General features: G+C 44.1%; 1 protein-coding gene across 1 annotated transcript in view; it reads left to right on the top strand.

Moving 5' to 3' along the window:
• ADGRE1 (adhesion G protein-coupled receptor E1) overlaps positions 1-23810 on the top strand; it is a 46965-nt gene that overhangs the window by 6000 nt on the left and 17155 nt on the right. Inside the window, exons 3-15 of the mRNA XM_060146709.1 lie at positions 4513-4659; positions 8040-8195; positions 8319-8438; positions 10076-10222; positions 12326-12475; positions 13366-13506; positions 13592-13738; positions 14449-14537; positions 15814-15897; positions 19203-19380; positions 20025-20144; positions 22116-22315; positions 22776-22946. Coding sequence (XP_060002692.1) covers positions 4513-4659; positions 8040-8195; positions 8319-8438; positions 10076-10222; positions 12326-12475; positions 13366-13506; positions 13592-13738; positions 14449-14537; positions 15814-15897; positions 19203-19380; positions 20025-20144; positions 22116-22315; positions 22776-22946 — 1850 coding nt within the window. The remainder of the gene's footprint in view (positions 1-4512; positions 4660-8039; positions 8196-8318; positions 8439-10075; positions 10223-12325; positions 12476-13365; positions 13507-13591; positions 13739-14448; positions 14538-15813; positions 15898-19202; positions 19381-20024; positions 20145-22115; positions 22316-22775; positions 22947-23810) is intronic.

The following is a 23810-nucleotide window of genomic DNA, read 5'->3' as shown; positions in this document are numbered from 1 at the left end:
GCAGGATTGGATAGGGGAAGAACTAGCCACTCAGAAGGTGTTTCAGGAGCGTTTCAGCCACAGCCTGATCCCAGGAGGAGCTCTGGAGTGTGAATTACATCACAGAGGTTCACCTGCTCAGAGACCGTTACACTCCTGCATCTGTCAGGCAATACTTCTGGGCCAGCGAGACAGGGGCGGGGATGCGATGCCAATCAGGTAAATTGGATGGGGGTAGGGCCGAGAGCCGCTGCTATCCCCCCACCCATATTTTTAAAACTTTTTTTTTTTTTGACCTCACCGCGCAGCATGCGGGATCTTAATTCCCCCACCAGGGATTAAACCCATGCCCCTTGCAGTGGAAGCACAGAGTCCTAACCACTGGACTGCCAGAGAATTCCCCCCACCTCCTTTTTTTTAAACTGTTTTTAAAAATTGAAGTATAGTTAATATTCAGTGTTGTGTTAGTTTCAGGTGTCCAGCAAAGTGATTCAGTTTTATACACACACACACACACACACACACACACACACACGTGTATATATATTCTTTTTCAGATTCTTTTCCATTATAGGTTATTACAAGAAATTGAACGTAGTTCCCTGTGCTATACAGTAGGTCCTCGTTTACCTGTTTTATATATAGTAGTGTGTATCTGTTAATCCCAAACTCCTAATGTACCTCTCCCCACCGCCCGCCATCCCCTTTGGTAACCATAAGTCTGTTTTCTATGTCTGTGAGTCTATTTCTGTTTTGTAAGTAAGTTCATTTGTATCATTTTTTAAAAATTCCACATATAAGTGCTTACTTCACTTAATATGATAATCTCTAGGTCCATCCATGTTGCTGCAAATGACATTATTTCATTCTTTTTTATAACTGAGAAATATTCCATTGTATGTGTATGTGTGTGTGTATATATATATATCTCACATCTTCTTTATCCATTCACCTGTCCGTGGACATTAGGTTGCTTCCATGTCTTGGCTCTTATAAAAAGTGCTTCCATGAACATTGGAATCCCATCCTTTCTTACTTGGCAAGGTGTGAAGAACTCGTGAGCTGACGGTGGTAAATCCCCAGGAAGAGGCTGGGTTTTCCTCTTCACATCCTCACTCCCTCTTAACACCCGTCCACTCTACTTGGCTCTTCTCTTGCGTCCTGACTCGTGGTGTGACCTGGGAACGGTTTTACAAACTCTCTTGGGCCTCCCTTTCCACATCTGTAGAAAGGAGTCCTAACGTTTACCTTGAAGTAGGGTGACCCACTATCCTGGCTTGACCCAGACTGGAGGGAAGGGGTGTTTCCCAGGATGCTGGACTTTGAGTGCTAACACCGGGAAAGTCCTGGGAAAACCAGGATGGCTTGGTCATCTCTCCTCAAAGCATTATCGTGAGGACTGCAGAACATTAAGGAAGGGGCTGGGCAGGTGGAAGACACCTAGGAAATGGTAGTTCTAGTTATATTTTTAAAAGTCTCTTTGCCTCCTTGAGTCTCATTTTCTATGTTCGTCAATTAAGTGACCATCTATTAAGTTGTTGTGCTCACGGTTGAGGATCATGTGCATGTCTCGGTTGGATTGTTGAAGTGGCTTCTGCCCCGGTCTCCTGTTTCCTTGCCCTTCTAAGAATGTCCAGAGGGCGCCTGTGAGCCCCTGAGTCAGGTCCTGCCCCACCTCTGCCCACAGCCCTCCAGGGCTCCCTCCTCCCTCAGGGCAAAAGTCTGAGTCCTCCCTGCTGCCCACAAAGTCCTGCACGACCTGCCCTGTCTCCTCCCTGCCCTCCCTTCCTCCCTCTCTCTCCCCCTCGCTCACTCTGCTCCAGCCACCTGGGTTTCTTTGCTGTTCCTGTAACACACCAGGCACTGTCCTGCCCCAGGGCCTTTGCATGTGCTGTTCCTTCTGCCTGGAATCTTTTGCTCCCTATATATACATGGCTCCCTCCCTCACCTTCTGTATGCTTCAGCTCATGAGTTATCTTCTCAGTGACTACCCTAGTTTTGACATCGTATGCCTCATCAGATTTTCATCTCCGTGAAGGTGGGGAATTTTGTATGTCTTGTTCCTCTGCTGAATCCACAGGGCTTAGAATATTGCCTGGCATATAGTAGGTGTTTGTATTTGTCAGAGCAGAGGTGAGTGTGGGTGGTGGGACCAGGTAGAAGATGAGCCAGAGAAGCTAGCAGGTGGCCGGTCACACAGGACCGTGTTGCTATTCCGGTTTGGGGTGGATTTGAGTCCTGAGAGATTGAGCTAGAGGAAGAAAGAAAGTAATGGGAAACTCAGAGTTGAGAGATCACAAGTGGCAATACACAGTAAATCTGCAAAAAGAAATGTTGCCTTTGCAGAATAAAGAGGAAGCTGGAAATGAGAAGAGAGATACAACCGGAGGCATAGTTCAGGGAAGGGAAATAAACAAGGCAGTGTGCAGGCAGCAAAGAGTCTGGGTCTCAAGGACTTAGTAATGAAAATCTGTCCCTTTTGTTTTTGCAGCACTTTGTAAATCTGACTAATTGTTGGGGTCACTTCTGTTGACTTCTCTCTTTCTATTACATCCCACATCCAATCCATCGGCAAATCCCATTAGCATTACCTTCTGAATAAACCCAGAATCTTATGTGCGCCCCTGTTCCCACCCGGGCTGTATCCACCATCATCGCTCACCTGGACAAGCGCAGTTGCCTCCTACCTGGTCATCCTACCTCTGCTCCGATACAGTTCATCCTCCAACCAGTGGCCAGAAGGATCATGTGAAAACCCAAGTGATGCTGTATTCCTCCTCGGCTCAAACTCTCCCATGGCTCCCATCTGTCTCTGATAAAAAGCTGAAACCTTACAATGGTCCAGCAGATCCTACGTGATTTTGTCATATCACCTCCTCCCGTGCACCTGTCATCCACTCTGCTCCAACCACACCCATCTTGTAATTCCATGACATCACTAGGCATGGTCCTGCCACAGGACCTTTGCACTTGCTGTTTCCTCTGCCTTAAATAGTTTCATAACTCACTCACTCAGCTCCCTTAGGTCTTTGCTCAAATGTTACCTTCTCAGTGAGGTCTTCATGACCGAGCACCCACTATGCACTCGGGACACAGCAGTAAATGAGACAGACACAAACCCCTGCCTTCTGGGAGCTTACAGTCCATCAAGACAAAAGACTTGAAACAACCAATTGAAAAAGTTTTTGCATAGAATTGTCTTAGAAATTGCCTGAAGATTTATTCCATTTCCAGCCAGACCCACCTCTTCTTGCCTAGCAGTAGTGAAAACCACGCACTTTGGATTTTGACAGGCCTGCTGCCGCCTCTCACCAGCTGTGTATCCTTGGGCAAGTCACTGAACGTCTCTGACCCTCAGTTTTCCACAGCTGTATAATGGGATCTGGATTCGTTTTCTGTGGCTGCTGTAACAAATTCCCATAGACTTGGTGGATTAAAATAACAAAAACATTATCTTATGGCTCTGGAGGTCAGAAGTCCGAAATGGGTCCTACTGGGCTAAAATCAAGATGTCAGCAGGTGGGCTTCCCTGGTGGCGCAGGGGTTGAGAGGCCGCCTGCCGATGCAGGGGACACGGGTTCGTGCCCCGGTCCGGGAGGATCCCACATGCCGCGGAGTGGCTGGGCCCGTGAGCCATGGCCACTGAGTCTGAGCGTCCGGAGCCTGTGCTCCGCAACGGGAGAGGCCACAATAGTGAGAGGCCTGCGTACCGCAAAAAAAAAAAAAAAAAAAAAAGATGTCAGCAGGGGCTGCAATAAAATCAGCTGCAGGGCTGTAATGTTCGCTCATAACTCTTCTGTCTAGAGCTCTGATGCTCATTCAGGGACTTGTTAACAATGCAGAATCTTAGGTCCATCCCGAGACCCGAATCAGCATCTGATTTCCTAAGATCTCTTGGGGATCCCAGATGAGGCAGATGCTACTGGTCTGTGGACCACACTTGGAGCAGCAAGGGTCTGGGGTCTATAAGGTCCTTCACTGAGCTCCCTTGGTGGCTGTATCAGTTTCCCAGGGCTGCTGAAATTACCACAAACCAGGTGGCTCAAAACAACAGAAATGGATCCTCTCACAGTTCTGAAGACCAGAAGTCTGAAATCGAGGTGCTTTCTCTCAAGGCTGTAGGGGAGAATCTGTTCCGAGCTCTCCTAGCTTCTGGCGTTGCTGGTCATGCTTGGTGGTCCTTAGCTTGTAGATGCGCCCTTCTGATCTCTGCCTCCATCATCACGTGCTGTTCTCCCTGTCTCTGTGCCTCGCCTCTTGTTCTTAGAAGGACACCAATCATATCAGGTTAAAGGACCACCCTGCTCCAGTATAATCTCATCTTAATTTAGGTCTTAATTACATTTACAAAGACTCTATTTCCAAATAAGGTCACATTCTCAGGGACCAGCGTTTAGGACTTCAATAACTTCAACATTTTGAGGAGGGGGGACCCAATTCAAGCCATAACAGTCACCTTCCTTCTCTTGCGCTGGCCTCCCTTGCAGCCCCACTCGGCGCTCTAACCCAAATCCTTTCTTCTCCATTGCCTAGATATGAATGGGTGTACAGACACCACCATGTGTCCGGCGTACGCAACCTGCACCAACACTTCAACAAGTTACTACTGTACTTGCAAAAAAGGCTTCCTGTCCAGCAATGGACAGATGAAGTTCAGGGACCCACAAGTGGAATGCAAAGGTGAGTTCATGCCCCCTCAAAATCCGCTAGCATTCAGTTGGAAAATCAGGTGGAAGCTGGTTGGGCAGCAGATGTAGGTACTTTTTCTTTTTTCCCAAGCGTTATTTCCTCCCTCCTTCCCTCCCTGTCTCTCCCTTTCTTCCTTCCTTCCTTCCTTCCTTCCTTCCTTCCTTCCTTCCTTCCTTCCTTTCTTTCTTTCTTTCTTTCTTTCTTTCTCTTTCTTTCTTTCTTTCTTTCTCTTTCTTTATTTCTTAATCCCTTCCTTCCTTCCTTCCTCCCTCCCTCGCCCCCTCTCCCTCTCTCTCTCCCCCCTCTCTTTCTCTCTTTCCTTCCTCCCTCCCTCCCTCCCCCTCACCCCCTCTTTCTTTCTTTCTGTTCCTGGTCACAAAAACCTCCAATGATTAGAGACAAGTGTTAGAATAAAAAGAAACAAAATTATGCTGTTTGTCAATATCTGGAAATAACCACTGATTTCCTTCTGGTCGCCTCTCTATGCAAATCACAAGATTTTCCGCATGTATTGAGAGCCAGGCCCTGTGTGAGGGGCTTTACGTGCATTTTCACATTACATCAAGTGTAGTCGTTGTGATGATCTCCACCGTACAGATGAGAAGACCGAGGCTTGGAGAACTGAAACGACTTCTTTAGGATCAGTCAAACTGGAATTCAAACCCAGGTCTTTTTGAGTGTAACAGCGATCTCTCAACCACTTACCTATTTGCCACAGTCCAGTTGTGAAGCGTTGGGAAATTGTATTTAATCTCTCTCAGCCTCACTATTTCCATCTGTAGAATGGGAGTATAAGAGTACCTACATTAAAGGATATTTGAGGTTATATGCAGTAGTGTATGCAGTGTGTTAGGCACATGTACAGTCCCAAGAGCTACTATCAACATAAATAATAGAAACTAAAATAATTCCCAGAATAAGCTAAGTTTTTGGTTTGTATTCCTTATGTTTAGACCCAAACTCTCCTCTTGACTGTAAAGGTCCGACTATGCCTCTGACGTAGTTTGCAGGGGTCTGCAAACTTTTTCTGTAAGGGGCCAGATAGTAAATATTTTGGAGGTCGCTGGCTGAATGATCTCTCTTGACTACTTAGTACTCCAGGGGTAGTGCAAAAGCAGCCATAGATGATACAGAAATAAATGAGTGGGGCTGTGTTCTAATAAAACTTTATTTACACAAACAGGGAGCAGGCTGGATTTGACTTATGGGCTGTAAATCATTTGCTGAGCTCTGAACAAGATAACTGATTTGTATTATTATAGTTCCCAGGGAACCCCAAACATACTTTTTTAAAACATTATTTTTTATTGAAGTATAGTTGATTTACAATGTTGTGTTAATTTCTGCTATACAGCAAAATGATTCAGCTATATATATATGTATATGTGTGTCTGTGTATGTGTGTGTGTGTGTATATATATATTTTTTCACATTCTTTTCCATTATGGTTTATTACAGGATATTGAATATAGTTCCCTGTGCTGTACAGTAGGACCTTGTTGTTTATCCACCTATGTGCAATACTTTGCATCTGCTAACCCCAAACTCACATTCTATCCTCCCCTCCACTCCCTTGGCAATGATAAGTCTGTTCTCTATGTCTGGGAGTCTATTTCTGGCTTGCAAATAAATTCATTTGTGTCATATTTTAGATTCCACATACAGGTGGTATCATACGGTATTTGTCTTTCTCTGTCTGACTTCACATAGTATGATAATCTCTAGGTACATCCACATTGCTGCAAATGGCATTATTTCATTCATTGTCATGGCTGAGTAATATTCCATTGTACATATGGACCACATCTTCTTTATCCATTCATCTGTTTATGGACATTTTGGTTGCCTCCATGTCTTGGCTATTGTAAATAGTGCTGCTATGAATATTGGGGTGCATGTATCTTTTCAAATTATGATTTTGTCCAGATATATGCCCAGGAGTGGAATTGCTGGATCATATGGTAGCTCTATTTTTAGTTTTTTGAGGATCCTCCATACTGTTCTCCATAGTGGCTGTATCAATTTACATTCCCACCAACAATGTAGGAGGGTTCCCTTTTCTCCACACCCTCTACAGCCTTTGTTATTTGTAGACTTTTTAATGATGGCCACTCTGACTGGTGTGAGGTGATACCTCATTGTAGTTTTGGTTTGCATTTCTCAAATAATTAGTGATGTTGAGCATCTTTTCATTGGTCATCTGTACAAACATACTTTTTAAAATCTTTAGGCTACAGTTCATGGGCTATTCAGTAAGCACAGTAGTCTTGTTGGTCCCTTGTTTTTAAATAATGGGTGAGGGCAACATTCCCCATCTACAAAATGGTGGATACTACAGCAAGGATCTTGTCCACTCTATGTCTTTGACCTGTGGTACCTAACAAATTGTGAATATTTGATAGATATTTGTCAAATGAAGGACTATGCTACCTTATTCTTTATGTCAACTCCAGACCTAATCACCCTGCAATTGATGGACACTAGGTCTTTCTAATGTTTCATGACTTAAAGCTGGAATGAACATTCCTGTGATCTTATCTTGATATATAGTGGCAGGTACAGATTTCTCTCTAGGAGAGGCACAGTTTGCTGGGAGGGAGCTGCAGGGTACTTGCCTTTAAGTTCTATTTGCACGACAAGTGCATCGTAAGTGTTTATTCAGGGTGACTTGACAGAGTAGGGCTGAAGGAGATTAGGGGAGGACCACCCCATGGTACCATGACTGCACAATTCTATGGGTGCTTCAATGAGTAAATTCCTAGAGGTGGGTTTGGAAACTGTTCTGGTTATCTATTGCTGGGGAGCAGCAAACTTTGTGTATTAAAACACCAGCAATCATTTATTTTGCTCATGAATGAATCTTCCATTTGGACTGAGTTTTGCTGAGGATGACTTGACTTTGTTCTACACATTGTTAGTTGAGTCGGCTCAGCTTGGGGCTGGAGGATCCAGTTTGCAGGGGGCTCACTCAGAAGGCTGGCAAGCTGGTGCTGGCTGTTGGCTGGCTGTGGGCTGGAGGTCTTAGTTCTTCTCCACGTGGGCTGCTGTCTCATGGCTGGTTGAGCTTCCTCACAGTGTGGCGGCTGAGTCAAGCACCAGCTTCTCAAGAGAGCAAGGTGGAAGTGTGTGACATTTTTATGACTTGCATGGTATATTTAGGACCTAATGTCACCACCACCATAGTCACAAGCATGGTCAGATTCAAGGGGAGGAAATATAGACCCCAGGGCTTGATGGAAGGAATACCAATGAAAGGGTGTTGAATTAAGGGCATATGGGATGGAAGACATTGTTTCAACCAACTTTGGAAAATGCAAACTGTTTCACAAGATGAAGAAAATTTGTAACACTCTGACTCTTTTTCTCTCCAGATATAGATGAATGTTCTCAAAGCCACCCACCATGTGGTCCTAACTCAATCTGCAGAAACCTGCCGGGGAGGTATAAGTGCAATTGTTTGCCTGGTTTCTCTTCTCCCACTGGCAATAACCGGAACCCAGGAAAGCCAGGTCATTTCACCTGTACAGGTAATGCGCTCAGGGTCTCAGGCATGGGTCTTCGGTGGACAGCTCCTACTGAGTTGGGTACCTCTGTTTCTAACCATAGACACCTAATCTTTTGTCTTCCCGATGTCCTCCACTGCTCCTCAGACATTAATGAATGCCTCGACAGTGGGATCTGCCCAGAGCACTCTGAGTGTACCAACTCTTTGGGAAGCTACAGGTGCAGCTGTCAAGTTGGATACACCTCTAAAAACTCCATCTGTGAAGGTATAGAGAACCTGATCTTCTTTACCTACTCGATTAATTAAGAACTTCATATAGTGATCCTATGTGGTAGGGATTATTATCCTCATTTTAGAAATAATCCAGTCGAGGCTCAGAGAGGTAAATTCATTTGTTTAAGAATACACAGCTATTAAGTAGAAGAACCTGAATTTGAACTCCCGTTGAGGGTCTACTATGAGTTAAGCAGTGGGTCAGGCAGTACTTGAGAGTAACGGTGGGGGGGAGCTCAATCCTTAGAGTGATTCATTGACCACCCTGTGGGGGGGAGATATTGACAATGTCTGGAGACATTTTTGGTTGTCACAACTGGTGGCGGAGGCGGGTGGTTTGTGTTACTGTCAACTGGTGGGTAGAGACCAGAGACCCTGCTAAACATCCTCCAATGCACAGAACAGCCTCCCCACAGCCAAGAATGATCTGGTCTGAAGTGTCAGTAGCACTGAGATAAACTCTGTCCTGGGGAGAGCTCAGACCCAAACTTCAAAACTTTTCCCTGAAAGGTATTTGAATGAAGACCTGAGAGTTATTCTTGATCCTCCCTCCCCTTCCATATTAAATCAGTCATCATGTCATTGGGCAAAATGCCTGCTAAATATGTCTTGAATCTCTTCACTCTTTTCCATCCTTGGTTTAGATTTCATCAGTATTGCAACAGCCTCCTCCCTTTTTCTAGTGTTGATCCCTTGAATCTATCCTCTGCACTGCAGCCAGAATATTCTCACCAAGAGACAAGGGCTCCATCTTCCTGAGTCTGCTGCAGCACTATTATTTATTTAAAGGGAGGGTGACTCTATCAAGCAAGGCATGGAGTGATCAAGCCCTCAACATACCCCCTTGACTTGGATTTAGAGATATTTGAAGTCATCTCTGACTTTTCTGATCTATTTGTAGCAGTTAGCTATTGCTGAGTAACAAATCACCCCAGAAGTTGGTGGTTAAAACAACCACCATTTGTCTAGTTCTGGATTCCACATGTTGGCAGTTTAGGTTGGGCTCTGCTGGTCATTTCTTTGGGTCTCCACTGGGCTTGTTCATGTGTTTGTGGACAGCTGTGGGTCTCACATATCTGGGGCTCATCTGGGATGATCCAACTCTCTTGCACTTTGTCTTTTTTTTTTTTAATTAACCTGGAGTTTGTTCATATGGCAGAGGCAAGGGGTCCAAAGTGTGAGCAGAAGCAAGTAAGTTTCTTGAGGTCTAAGTTTGGAACTGGCGCCACATTGCTTCTGCCATATTTATTGACCAATGCAAGTCATAGAGCCAGCTACAGTCAAGGGCTGGGGAAACAAACTCATCTTAAAGAGAGGAGTGGCAATGTCGCATGGTATGGCACAAACCTCATCCCATGTTGTGGACACAGGGAGGAGTAAAGGATGACAGCCATTTCTGCAATCTATGATCATTGTGACTTGAAACTATTTGCCACCCTTTTGCTTGCATACGGTTGGCCAGCATTATTCTCAAGACCATGCTTAGATGCAAGGACGTTAGAGAGAAGGGGAAAGTCTGGGCATTGGGGAGCATCAGGTGGAGAACAGGTGGAGTGAATCTCCTGATTGCAGTCTCCTGTCCTCACTGCTTCCTCTGCCTTGACTGGGGTTTCCATTTCCACTCACCAGATGTGGATGAATGTGCTGATCCCAGAACTTGCCCAAAGCATTCAACTTGCCACAATAGTCTTGGAAGCTACTCTTGTGCCTGCAACCCAGGATTTGAATCCAGCAGGGGAAAGATGAGTTTCCAGGGCCTGGGAGAGACATGTGAAGGTAGGTTCATGGGTCTCTTGGGGAATCAAGTCCAATCTGTTTGCAAAGACAGCGGTGGTGGGGGAGGATTTGAGGTGGGTCTCAGCTGAATTCAAAGCCCTCATCTGCAAAGCTGAAGCCAATAATCATTCATGCATTCATTCAACAAACACTTCCTGAACACCTACTACATGCCAAGCACTATTCTAGGGATGGAGGATACAGCAGTGTGTAATGCAGGCAAAAATACTTGTTGTCATGGAACTTATCATCCAGTGTGGAGAGAGATAGGGAACAAACAAAATACGTTCATGGACATATTGTGTGTCAGGGATAGTTAAAGGAGATGAAGACAAAGAAGGCAGGACAGGTGGGTAGGGAATACTCGAGGGTGAAGTTGTAGTTTTAATAGCGTGGTAGGGAAAAGCCATGCTGAGAAGTTGATAATTGAGAAAAGACCTGAAGGGAGTGAGATACGGGTTATCTGGGGAAGGGTGTTCCAGGAGGGGGAAACAGCAGGTACACAGTCCTAAAGGCAGGATCCCAGCCAAGGCACTAAGCTCTTCCATATATGTGCTCATTCAGTCGTCCCAACAACCTGATGCTATTAGTGGTACTTTATACCCATATTATAGATGAGGAAACTGAGCCTCCATTGTGGTGGAATCACCTCTCCCAAGGTCAAGTAGAAAGGAAATAAGAGAGTCATGGTAGAACTATGCCTAGCGTGACTTCATACCTCAGCCACCATGATCTGCTGCCTCTGAATGAGGCTACACCTGCTGGTAACTCAGGGTGGGCTTGTGCAGGACAGATATCAATTCAATCACCAAATTTCCAGTCTCTGAGACTCAAGACAGCCTGGAAAGCTGTCATGTAAAAATTCCAGAGCCAGACAGAACTTGAATTTAAATCCCGGTTGTGCCTTTCACAAGCTATGTGACTTTGCACAATTTTGATGCCTCAGTTTCCTCCTCTGAAAAATGGAAATATTAGTTTGCACCTCACAGGGCTGCTGGGAGCATTTGTTGAGTGGATGCATGTAAAGGATCTTCCTCATTGCCTGCCACAAAGAAAGCTACACACGTCTGCCATTAACTTTTTATTTTAGTTAACGAATACTTAACCTAGTACTTGCTCTGTCCCAGGTTCTGTTCTGAGTGTTTAAAGATAATGTATCATCTTACGTAATCCTCTGAACAACACTATGGGGTGGGTTCTATGGTTACTTCCATTTCACAGATGAGGAAAAGGAGACACATGGAGATGAATTCTCTTGTCCAGTGTATTAGTCAGCTCAGGCTGCCATAACAAAGTACCAGAGACTGGGGGGGGGCTTTAACAACAGAAATTTATTATCTCACAGTTTTGGAGGCTGGAAGTCCAAGATCAAGGTGTCAGCATGGTAGGGTTCTGGAAACAGCTCTCTTCCTGGCTTGTACACAGCTGCCTTCTTGCTGTGTTCTCCCATGGCAGAGAGAGCTCTTGTGTTTCTTCTCCTTCTCCCTCATGAGGATCCCACCTTCATGACCTCATCTAAACCTAATTATTTTCCACATCCAAATACCATCCCACTGAGGGGTAGGGCTTCAACATATGAATTTGGGGGGAGGTGACGTAATTCACTCCGTAGCACCCAGTAACACACAGATTATAAGGGGGCAGAGCCAGGCTTTGAACTCAAGATGTCCATGCTCTTTACCCCTCCACTCTGATATAGTGATTTCTTGGAGAGGAAATGAGATTCATCAACGGGTTTGAGGCTGAGGGAACACAGGTGAGAGAGAATGAGCCTTTGTGCACCTACAGGTAATCGATGAATCCAGGTCATGAATTATGAAGGAATTAGAAGGAAAGGATGAGCTCAGCTGGGAACAGACTCTTAGGGTCTTATATGTTCTAATGAGGAGTATGGATTCTATCCTGAGCTGTGGGGAGCCTCATCAGAAGATTTGCATGGGTCATACACACGCCTCTAAATGTTTCCTTTTCATAGTGATGCAAATATGTTTAAGAAGGTGAGCCCGGAGGAGCTGGGGAAACCCATTGGCTTTAGGTCAGTGGTAGGGCTATGAACTGCTGCTGTAGCCTCAGCCTCCTTCATCCTTTTGATTTTCTGCTTAGATGTGGATGAATGTTCCAGGAACTCCACACTTTGTGGTCCCAGTTCCGTCTGCACCAACATCCTGGGAAAATACAGTTGCTCCTGCCTGCCAGGGTTCTTTTCACCTGATTTGTGGAGCCCTGAGAAACCTGAGGCTTTCAAGTGTACAGGTAACTCTTCCAGCCATTTTGGGGACTTCTCAGCGGAGGTCAAACTACCCTGAAAGGTAGTGGCTTATATCAACAATCAATTGTTCTTGCCCGTGATTCTGTGGGTTGACCATATGGTGTTTCTGGGGCAGCAGGATGGTTAGCAGGTGCAAAATGACCTTGCTTACATGGCTGGTAGTTGGTACTGGTCTCTGACTGGAAGCTCAGTTGGCCCTTCAGTTTTCCTTACGAACTTTTCCTCATGGCTGCTTGGGCTTCCTCAGAGCATGGCAGCTGGTTCAGAAACCCTCTGAGGGAGATTAGGTCAGGGTTCCTCAACGTTGGTACTATTGACTTTTGGGGCTGGATAGCTCTTTGTTCTGGGGGACTGTCCTGCGCATTATAGGATCTTTTGCCTCTATCCATTGGATCCCAGCGACCAACAAAAATGTCTCCAGACATTGCCCAAGGTCCCCAGAGGGACAAATCTCCCTCAGTTGAGAACCACTAGTTCAACATAATAGAAATTTCTTACTCTCAAATGAATCCAATATGGATATACTTGGTCAGAGGGCAGCTTTCCTCCACAAGGTGATATAGGTGTCCAGTCTCCTTGTATCTCTTGGTTCTTCTATCCCTTAGGGCATTAGAATTCCTGGTTCCAGCCAGGGGTGGGGAAAGAGAGAAAAGGCACACCCACTTCTTAACCACCTTGGCCCAGAAGTGACATATGTCATGTTCCCACAAGTGAAAGCTAGTCACATGATCCCATCTAGATGCAGAGGGTTCTGTGAAATGTAGTTCCTGTTTGGGATGCCATGTTTTAGCGACCACTCTGCTTTGGAAGGCGAAGCATGATTTTTGTTGGCTTGGTGGCCCACTCTGCCTCATGCCCATTCTCTACTCCACAGATATTGATGAGTGCCTTGATAAGTGCCTTTTCAACGCGACATGCACCAACACCCCCGGGAGCTACTTTTGTACCTGCCACCTTGGCTTTGCACCAAGCAATGGACAGCTCAACTCCATAGACCCAAAAGGGGACTGCATAGGTGAGTGGAGGGTTTGCTGGACATCCCTGGAAAGAAGTATCTCCTTACTCCTCTGCGTTGTTTGATATTCTTGAGTTCTTCGCAGATATTGACGAATGCCTCCAGGATCCATCACCCTGTGGCCCAAATTCTGTCTGCACCAATACCCTGGGCTCCTACAGCTGTGGCTGCATGGTGGGCTTTCATCCCAATCCAGAAGTCTCCTGGAAATATGGCAACTTCAGCTGCAAAAGTAATAATCTCCTTGCATGTCTTGGCAATGGAATCTGTGTCTTGCTTTGGTTGTAGAATCCTCACTTTTCCCAACCTCTGTACCCTCTTCTTTTTGTACCTCGTCCACCTATTCTCTCTTTTTCTGTTCATTTACTCATTCATTAATCACTCATTTGATAAAGTATTTTTGAAGCATCAATCCATGGAGAAGTTTGAAAGGTTTACATTTTTTTAAATTATGGATAATTTGATATATTAAAAGTATAGATAACTTATATGGAGGCAATGAAGTATAATAATAAAATGAGTATATCTGAGGCCCTTGGCAACATAAGAACTAGAAGATCATCAATGCCATTGAGTTTCCTACATGCGTCTTCCCTACTCTGTACCCCTGACTCCTCCCCAGAGGGAACCACATGGAACTTTTTAATTCCCCTACTTAAAATATTCCCCCTCTAAACATTCCTTCCTTAGTTTGGTTTGCTTTGGAACTTTATAACGATGGTATCATATTATGTGTAGTCTTTTCTGATTTGCTTTTTTCACCTACCGTCATGCTTCTCAGAGTTGCTGACGTAGCATGTAGCTGTAGTTTGTTCATCTCCACTGTTGTATAGTATGACAATGGATGGATTTCAAGCAGGGGGTGAAGAAATCAGACTTGCCTTTTAATCGTATCTTGCTGTGGTTAAGTTTGATTTGGTTGTTTTTGTTTATTCTTCTCAGGGGTTCCCTTCAAGTGTAAAGAAGATGTGATACCCAACAATGAGTGGGCCCAGCTATGCCAAGTGGGAGCAGCAGTGGAGCCTGGATATGTAAGTATTTTTGAAGGTTCCTAGTTCTTGAAGTTTTCCCAGAAGGCACTTAGGTAGAATGCTGCTGTGCAGCTTTAACAAAATCAAAAAATACGGTGGCCTAGACCAGATATAAATTTATTTCTCTCTTTGGAACAGTCTGAGTATAAGCTGCTGAGAGCTGACATGATGGCTTCATAATACTCTGCCATCAGCAACACAAGTCTCCCTCATTTTAGTCCAAAATGGCTGCTCCAGCTCCTGACATCAAGTCTGCATTCCAGCTGGTGGGCAGAAGAGAAGGGGAAGTGAAAGGCACAGTCCTTCCCTTTAAGAGTATGACCCAGTATCACTTTTGCTTACACATAGCTTCAAGGACAGCTGGAAGGGAAGGACATTTGTCTATCTAAAACTTGGGGATTCATTTAGTAAAAGAAGAAATGGTATTGGAGTCTCACTATTAGTGAAGGTGTATGTGCTGCATCTGTGTGATATGGGATGGGTGATAACACAGCCTCCAGGCCAGGCAGAGGAATTTGGATGTCTTGATTCTCTAATGAAGTCGTTCTAGTAAGTAAAGACTCCAGAAGCATCTTCAGGTATTGATGTCACTATATTAAATATGAGTTTGTAAATTAGCTTTGGAATTCCCATGCACTTTGGTTCACTGTTGTTGTTTTTTTAATTGTGAAATGCACATAAAATTCACCATTTTAAAGTGTACAATTCAGAGACATTTAGTACACTCACCATGGTGTGCAACCACCACCTCTATCTCCAAAACATTTTCATCACCCCCAGAAGAAGTCCTATGTACCCATTGACAGTTACTCTGTATTCCCCCCTGGCATCAGCCCCCGATAAACAGTAATCTAATTTCTATCTCCATTGATTTACCTATTCCGGATATTTCCTATAAATGGAATCACACACTATGTATCGTTCTGTGTCTGGCTTCTCTCACTGAGCATCATGCTTTCCAGGTCCGTCAGTGTTGTAGCTGTGTCAGTGCTTCAGTCCTTTTCATGGCTGAATTATATTCCACTTGGACCACTGGTCTTTTCCACCCCACTCAATAGTTTTACTGTTGGTTGATGTTTTCTTTTCTTATTTATGGAAGAGAAAGATGCTATGATTCCAATTCTGATCAAAAGGTGAGTTTTCATCTCCCTGAGAATTCTAGAGACTTGTGACACCTCAGGAATCTAGGACCATCCCACGTGGTGGGCTCAATGGCCCAGTCTGTACATTGCACACTTGATCGACGCTCACAAATGCTCTTCCCTCTGGGATGCAGGTTTCCTTTTGTGCACTGATGAACGCCACCCTCGGCATTCTGGATGACATCTGTAAAAACAAAACCACCGTCGTCTCTCTGAAGGTAACAGTGAAGTCTTCATAATCACGTTTCGAGTCTCAAACATATTGGGGGCACACTTCGGGTGCACGAAATCCCCTTTATCATGAATGGGTTGTGAGTTAACGTTTAATCTACTCCAGTTGTCAGGTCTGAAAAATTAACATGCAGAAATATTGCCCTTTTCTGTACAGTTTTGTGAGTTTTATTACCCGAGTAGGTTTGTGTAACTATCACCACAGTCGGACAACAGAACAGTTCCATCCCTCTCCCCTGACCCTCCTCTCCTCCCCCCACCCCCACCAACTCCACTGGGCTTCCTCTTCTTTTTTTAACTTAATTTTTTTTTAACTTTTTGGCTGTGTAGCGGGGCATGCGGGATCTTAGTTCCTTGACCAGGGATCGAACCCATGCCCCCTGCAGTGGAAGTACAGAGTCTTAACCACTGGACTGCCAGGGAAGTCCTGGGCTTCCTCTTTATAGTCAGATATTCACTCCCTCCACCATTAGCTCCTGTGAATCCCTGATCTGTTCTCTGTCGTTACAGTTTTGTCTTTTCAAGAGTGTTTTGTAAATGGAATCACACAATAAGTGGCCCTTTGAGTCTAGCTTCTTTCACTGAGCACCATGTTTTCAAGTTTCATCCACATTGTAGCCTGTGTCAGTGCTTCACTCCTTTTTATGGCTGAGTAGTGTCCCATTTTCTGGATGGACCACAGTTTGTTTATCCACTCATCTTTGAAGGATATTGGAGTTGTTTCCACTTGACCGAGATCTCTTCATTCCTCCATCCCCACCCCAGCCTTTTTTTTTTTTTGCGGTACGCGGGCCTCTCACTGTCGTGGCCTCTCCCGTTGCGGAGCACAGGCTCCGGACGCACAGGCTCAGCGGTCATGGCTCACGGGCCCAGCCGCTCCGCGGCACGTGGGATCCCCCCAGACCGGGGCACGAACCCGTGTCCCCTGCATCGGCAGGCGGACTCTCAACCACTGCGCCACCAGGGAAGACCCCCACGCCAGCTTTTGGCGATTATCAATAGACCTACTCTAAACATTTATCTGTGTGTGTGTGTGTGTGTGTGTGTGTGTGTGTGTGTGTACTTGAATTTTCATTTTTCTAGGGTAAATACCTAGGAGTGGGATGACTAGGTCATTACAATTGCAGATTTAAAAAAATAGTTTCTCTTAAGACTTTAAGTTGCAACTTACGGATGTTGCTATGTCATTTATAAATCTATATGAAAATAAGAAGAACACTTTCATTTGTATTCTGGTGAATTTGAAATTAATTTATTAGTATAACGTATTTATTCATGAAGTGTACACTTATTCATAGGGTTTTCAGATGAAATTTGTATAAACAATGAACCCTTTCAACAAATTTATTTAAATTCCCTCCAACATTTTCTACCATGTTTACGAATATTCTCATTTCTCCCCAGATTTTAAGTACTTAATGAGGAAGATTTACAAACCTAAAAGGCAAGGTCACTATGCCCTTAAGGGATTCATAAATCCACTCAGTCACATGCGTAAATATAATAATTCAGAGTTTTTAAAAAATGTGTAATATGGCGTATCAACAGCCATGTTCTCTTAAATTGTTCATATTAAAATCACGTCTAATAGCTTTTTGCCATGAAATCATGTGGTTAATTGGTCTCCTTTAATGTGTCAAAGTTTTCCAGCCCTTTAAACAATAGATTTCCAAATTATGCCAAAGATTACAAAACCTTGTAAAATTAACACAAAAGTATTACTACTATGGAGTTTTAGCTTGCTTGCTATTTTTTTTTCTTTCCTGAGGATATAAAATAAACTTCCTAGCTAAACAGAAGAGATTTAATGTCAAAGGGGATTTTGATGAGATTTCATCAGCCACAGAATTGAGAACCACAGTTTTTCAGGATGATTCTAGCTGAGATTTTTTGCTCTGTCGGTGGGGAGGGACCCAAACTCATGCCTTTCATTTGGGATATGGTTACAAAACTCAGTGCATCCTGTTTTTCCCAGACAAACATCTCTCAAGTTTCACTCTGATCCAGTTTTTATTGAAATTCTTTTCATCTTCTTATCATCAAATTTGGATACATAGAAATTGGTTTCCCTGCTAAGATTTTAGTTAATTTCCTTCACCATTGGATTGGATTCAACTAATTTCTTCCTTTCATTTATTAGGTTGTGAGCTTGTGAATTCTCTTCATATATTTTTGTTGGGATTACATTTTTATAGTCAGTTTATTAACAGTAATCAAGGGCACAGTATCAGCATTAATATTAATATTATTATTGCTAGTCTTTCCTCAACTCTATTCCGTAGGCATAACCAATGTTAACATTTAGATGCATAGTTTTCCATATCTTTTTTTACTTTGTGAATGCTTGCGTAACACACACACACACACACACACACACACACACATACATGTTGAAGCACATGTTGAGAACCTACTATGAGTGGTTTAGAGCAGTGATTAAGGATTCCACCTCTGATGCCAGACTGCCAAAGTTCAAATCTTGCCTCTGCTACCTACTAGATATGTATCTTTGTTTTCTCATCCAAAATGGAAATAATAATAGCTTCTATCTCATAAGTATCTTCATAAAATTAAATAAATTAGTATATATAAGGCACTTAATACTTGGCTCATAATAAGTATTGATTATATTTATTTTAAAATCTCCATTAGTGACAGAAACATAAATACCATAAATATAAAATTTTAAATTAAAGTACTTGTTCTTTTTAAACGAAAGGAGGTAATGTAACATGTGATTCTGTAATTTGCTTTACTTGATCGTAGCTCATGGACCTTTCTGCTTGTTCATATACATAGATATAAAGTCATTCTTTTGTTAACAGCGGTATACTATCCCATGATTTGACTTATCATCTTTTATTTAACCAATCATTTGGACATTCAGGCTTTCCGAATTCTTGCTATCACAAACCACACTGAAATGCACATCATTAGCCAAGATCCTTGCACAATTTTTAAGTATTTCTTGCAGGAGGGATTCCTGGAAGGGAAGTCGCTGAGTCAAAGGGGTATGTGCAATCTATGCCGTGACAAGTGCTGACTTACTGCACGCCACGAAGGCTACATCAATTTGCATTCCCAGTGGGGCTTCTCGAATCAGGAAAAGGAGGCTGAGTGAATGTCCTTTTACATTCTTCATTATCCTAGACTGTCAACCCATTCTCTTGATGAGAGAGGGGACAGCTGCTGTTTCACTGATAAGAGAAAGCGAGAGAGAGAGAGAGAGAGAGAGAGAGAGAGAGAGAGAGAGAGAGAGCGCGAGAGAGAGCAAACACACCTTTCCTTGCAGAGTACGGCTGAGAGCTTTGCCTCTGTGATTGAACAAACATCCGTGTGGTCCAACTTCACCAAAGAGAAGACATCTACCCTGGCCACAGTCTTACTGGAGAGCGTGGAAAGCACCACTTTAGCAGCTCTTCTGAAACCCTCAGCGAATGTCAGTCAGACGATTCAGACGGACCACTTAGGTAGGACATAGCCTTCGTGTCAAGGTCACACCTGGGGGCTGATTTAGACGGGTGACTTTGGCCATGTGATTCTGCATGACTCTCCCATATACCAGTTCCCCAGCTGTTTCAAACCTCTGAACGTACAGCAAAGCAAGTCCAATGATCGTAACAACATCTCCCATTTATCGAGTGCCTGGCATTGTGTTAAGTCACTGGTCAAGTTTACACAGCTGGTGAGTGGCAGAGCCAGGCCTCCTAGTTAGTGACTGTGGAACCTGAACCCTTCTTGTCCACTCTGCTGGGCGTGCTCCAGACTCTTTCAATTTCCTTTGGCTTTGGAAAACCTGTCTGAATTTGGAGCAGTCAGAGGGCCATGACTCTGCTGCTTTCCATCATTGTTGACTTCAAGCCCATGTTTCCCTGACGCATCCCCTAAGGATGTGAGCGCTCACTCCTAGAGTTCCAATTGGGTTTCTCATTTATTTGGTGCTGCCATCCTCCTGCCATTCATTGAGGGCCTCAGGATCTTTCCCATGACCAATCGTTCTGTCTGTCCTTTCCTTCTCTTGCAACCAGGGATGCATCCCTTTCTTGGCCAGAAACCAAATTCAAGACCCACTTTCTGGGTGACCTCCTGTAAATTCTCTCTTTCTCCCTTTTAGACATTGAGAGCAAAATTATCAACAAAGGATGCACTGAAGAGAATGAGGTCTTTAGTTTGAAAGCGAAAGGGGATGAGATGAAGATTTGGTGCTCCACGATCGAAGAATCTGAATCCACAGGTACAGACCCACTCCTGGGAATCAGAGAGGGTGGTTATTGTGCATTCAAGCAGCAAATATTTATTTATTACCTTTTAAAACTTTTTTAAATTAAAAAAAATTTTCTAGCAGTCCCTCGTTGGTTATCTATTCTAAATATAGCAGTGTGTTCATGTCAATCCCAAACTCCCAATCTATCCCTCTCCACCCTTCCCCCCATCCCGGGAACCATAAATTCGTTCTTTAAGTCTGTGAGTCTGTTTCTGTTTTGTAAATAAGTTCATTTGTATCATTGTTTTTTAGATTCTGCCTATAAGGCATATCATATGATATTTGTCTTTCACTGTCTGACTTACTTCACTTAGTATGATAATCTCCAGGTCCATCCATGTTTCTGCAAATGGCATTATTTCATTCTTTTTTATGACTGAGTAATATTCCATTGTATATGTACCACATCTTCTTTATCCATTCATCTGTTGATGGACATTTAGGTTGCTTCCATGTCTTGGCTATTGTAGACAGTGCTGCAATGAACATTGGGGTGAATGTATTTATTTTGTTTTTAACTTTAATTTCTTTAGCAAATATTTATTGATCACCTCCTAGGTGCCAAGACCTGTGCCAAGAAGTGAGGGAATCAATGACGGTAGAGGGTGACTTCCCTGACGGTCCAGTGGTTAAGACTCCACACTCCCAATGCAGGGGGCACGGGTTCAATCCCTGGTCGGGGAACTAAGATCCCCCATGCCGCAAGGTGTGGCCAAAAAAAAAAAAAGTGATGGGAGAGGCAGAAATAGCCCATGCCCTCAGGGAGTTTTCCATCTGCTAGGGAAGTCAGACATTAAATAAATTATCTCTGGGAATGGAGTCTAGAAGAGAGTGGATCTGTGTATATGTATGTTTGGTTCACTTTGCTGTACAGCAGAAACGAACACAATATTGTAAATCCACTATACTCCAATAAAATATTAATTAAAAAAAATAATCTCACAGTACAGGAGTGTCAAGCCATTTCCTGTCCAATCCAGCAGCCATTGGTCATGTTTTATTATTGAGCACTTCAAGTGTGGTTAGGCTGTGAAGGTGACATACATACTGGATTTCAAAGTCTTGGTGCCAAAGATGAAGGATGCAAACTATCTTATTAATATTTTTTATATTGACTACATGTTGAAATGGTAATATTTTGTAGGTATTGATTTAATATATAATTAAAATGACCTTTTTTTTTTTTACTGTTCTGAAATGTGGCTACTGGAAAATGTAAAATTGCCTATGTGGTTTATGCGATATTTCTGGCAGACAGTGCTAATCTGTATCAGGGATTGGCAAACCTTTCCCGTAGAGCATGGTTTGTAAATATTTTAGGCTTTGAGGACAATGCAATCTGTCGCAATGATTCAGCTCTACCGTCATAGTGCAAAAGCATTCATAAGCAATATGTAAATGAATGGGTGAGGCTGTGTGGCGATGAAACTTTTATTTACAAAAAACAGGCAATGGCCAGATTAGCTTGTAGGTCATTGTCCATCACTCCCTGATCTATATGCTCTCTGGAGGGCACAAAGAACAGGCTAGGACACATCCCTGGAGACCACCAACATTGAAAGCGGAAGCCCACCAAAGAGACTGAACAAGAATAACCATAAATGTGGGAGGGGAACTTATTTCCCACTGCTGAGTTGAATTGTTCCTTAAAAACACAAATTCAAATTGACTTTTAAATGTAGCCAAGATTTTTTCCAGGTGATAGCACCTCGAGATTTTTTTTTTTTAAAGGTTATGGTACCTTTGGTACCAGAGCCTCCGGTAGGTGAGACTCACCTACCTGGAAGTCCACTGGTGTTTCCATTCTCAGAGCAAGCCAGTGGTGCAGAGATGCATGGGATATGAAAGTGTGTATGTGTGTGGATGGGCTGGGTCATCTATAATAACTACTGAGCAAATGATTTCCCCCCTTTTTTTTTTTGCTTTTGGGGGAAATTGCAGGGGTCAACGGGGTGGCTTTTGTCTCCTTTGCGGGTATGGAGTCCGTTTTGGATGAGCGCTTCTTCCAAGACCCTCAGATCCCCTTGGCCAACTCCAAGAGGAAGTTGAAGTTGAATTCTCGCATTGCTGGGGGCATCATAACAGGAGAGAAGAAAGATGGGTTCTCTAAACCAGTCACCTACACCCTGGAGAACATTGAGGTTTGTGAAGAGGTTTCCATTGGACCCCCATCTGCCTTCTGAGAATTCCCCATTCTCAAGTGAGCTTACCTCTCAGTTTTGATGGGGACCCATTAAAGCAGCAAGTGTCCACAATTCCTGATAACTCAAGCCACTTCCCAAAATCCACCACTAGAAAAATGAGCTCTCGCATTTCTATGTGGCATTTCCCCATTCATCAATGGGCAAGGTTTAGGTTAGATTAAGTCATGTTGGCGCAGGAACATTTACACGGATATTTACATTAGCCATGACCAAGTTAGTGGTAGAGACAGGTCTGGCACCCAAGACATTTCTTTTCATTACTGCACATTGAAATATCAGCAGTTTTCTCCCTTCCCTACAGAACATACCCACATCTTCTTGAGGTTGATCAAGTTGAATCCTGAATGGATTCCTGAATAGCGAGATTCTCAGGTAACCAAAGCCTTTGAATTTTCAGCCAAAGCGGAAGTTTGAGAGTCCCATCTGCGTTTCCTGGAGCACAGATGTTGAAGGAGGTAGATGGACACCGTCTGGCTGTGCAGTCCTTGAAGTTTCTGAGACGCACACTGGCTGCAGCTGTAATCGAATGGTGAACTTGGCCATCATCATGGCTGCTGGGGAGCTCACGGTCAGTACTGATGCTCTGTACTCTAGCTCCCCAGATCCAGTGGGAAAACATTGACTAAACAGCCATGGTATGCCGCTCATGGCATTGGGTGTTGTGGGAAGGGGTTATGGGGGATAGAAGGAGTGTGTGTCATACTTCTGCCCTTAGAGAATTCATGGTCTGGTTGGGAAGCCATGACACTCGTATATAAAACGATAAATGACCCTAAACAGGTGTAGGCACAGTGACAATCACAGACCCCACTTACTGAGCACCTCCTATGGGCTGGACCCTTTATTTATTTTTTATTTTTTTATATTTTTAAATTTTTATTTATTTATTTTTGGCTGCGTTGGGTCTTCATTGCTGCGCGTGGGCTTCCTCTAGTTGCGGCGAGTGGGGGCTACTCTTCGTTGTGGTGCGCGGGCTTCTCATTGTGATGGCTTCTCTTGTGGCGGAGCACGGGCTCTAGGCGCGCGGGCTCAGTAGTGGTGGCGCACGGGCTTAGTTGCTCTGCAGCCTGTGGGACCTTCCCGGACCAGGGCTCGAACCCGTGTCCCCTGCATTGGCAGGCGGATTCTTTTTTTTTTTTTCCTGTATGCGGGCCTCTCACTGTTGTGGCCTGTCCCGTTGCAGAGCACAGGCTCCGGACGCGCAGGCTCAGCAGCCATGGCTCACGGACCCAGCCGCTCCGCGGCATGTGGGATCTTCCCGGACCGGGGCACGAACCCGCGTCCCCCGCATCGGCAGGCGGACTCTCAACCACTGCGCCACCAGGGAAGCCCGGCAGGCAGATTCTTAATCACTGTACCACCAGGGAAGCCCTGGACCCTTTGTTTTAAGTGTTTTTAGACCCATTTTGCAGGATGGGAGACTGGAGCTCAG

The sequence above is a fragment of the Lagenorhynchus albirostris genome, chromosome 3 (genome assembly GCF_949774975.1).
Source record: "Lagenorhynchus albirostris chromosome 3, mLagAlb1.1, whole genome shotgun sequence".
NCBI lineage: Eukaryota > Metazoa > Chordata > Mammalia > Artiodactyla > Delphinidae > Lagenorhynchus > Lagenorhynchus albirostris.
Note: the sequence above shows the minus strand (reverse complement) of the source record. Positions and strands in the feature narration are given on the sequence as shown.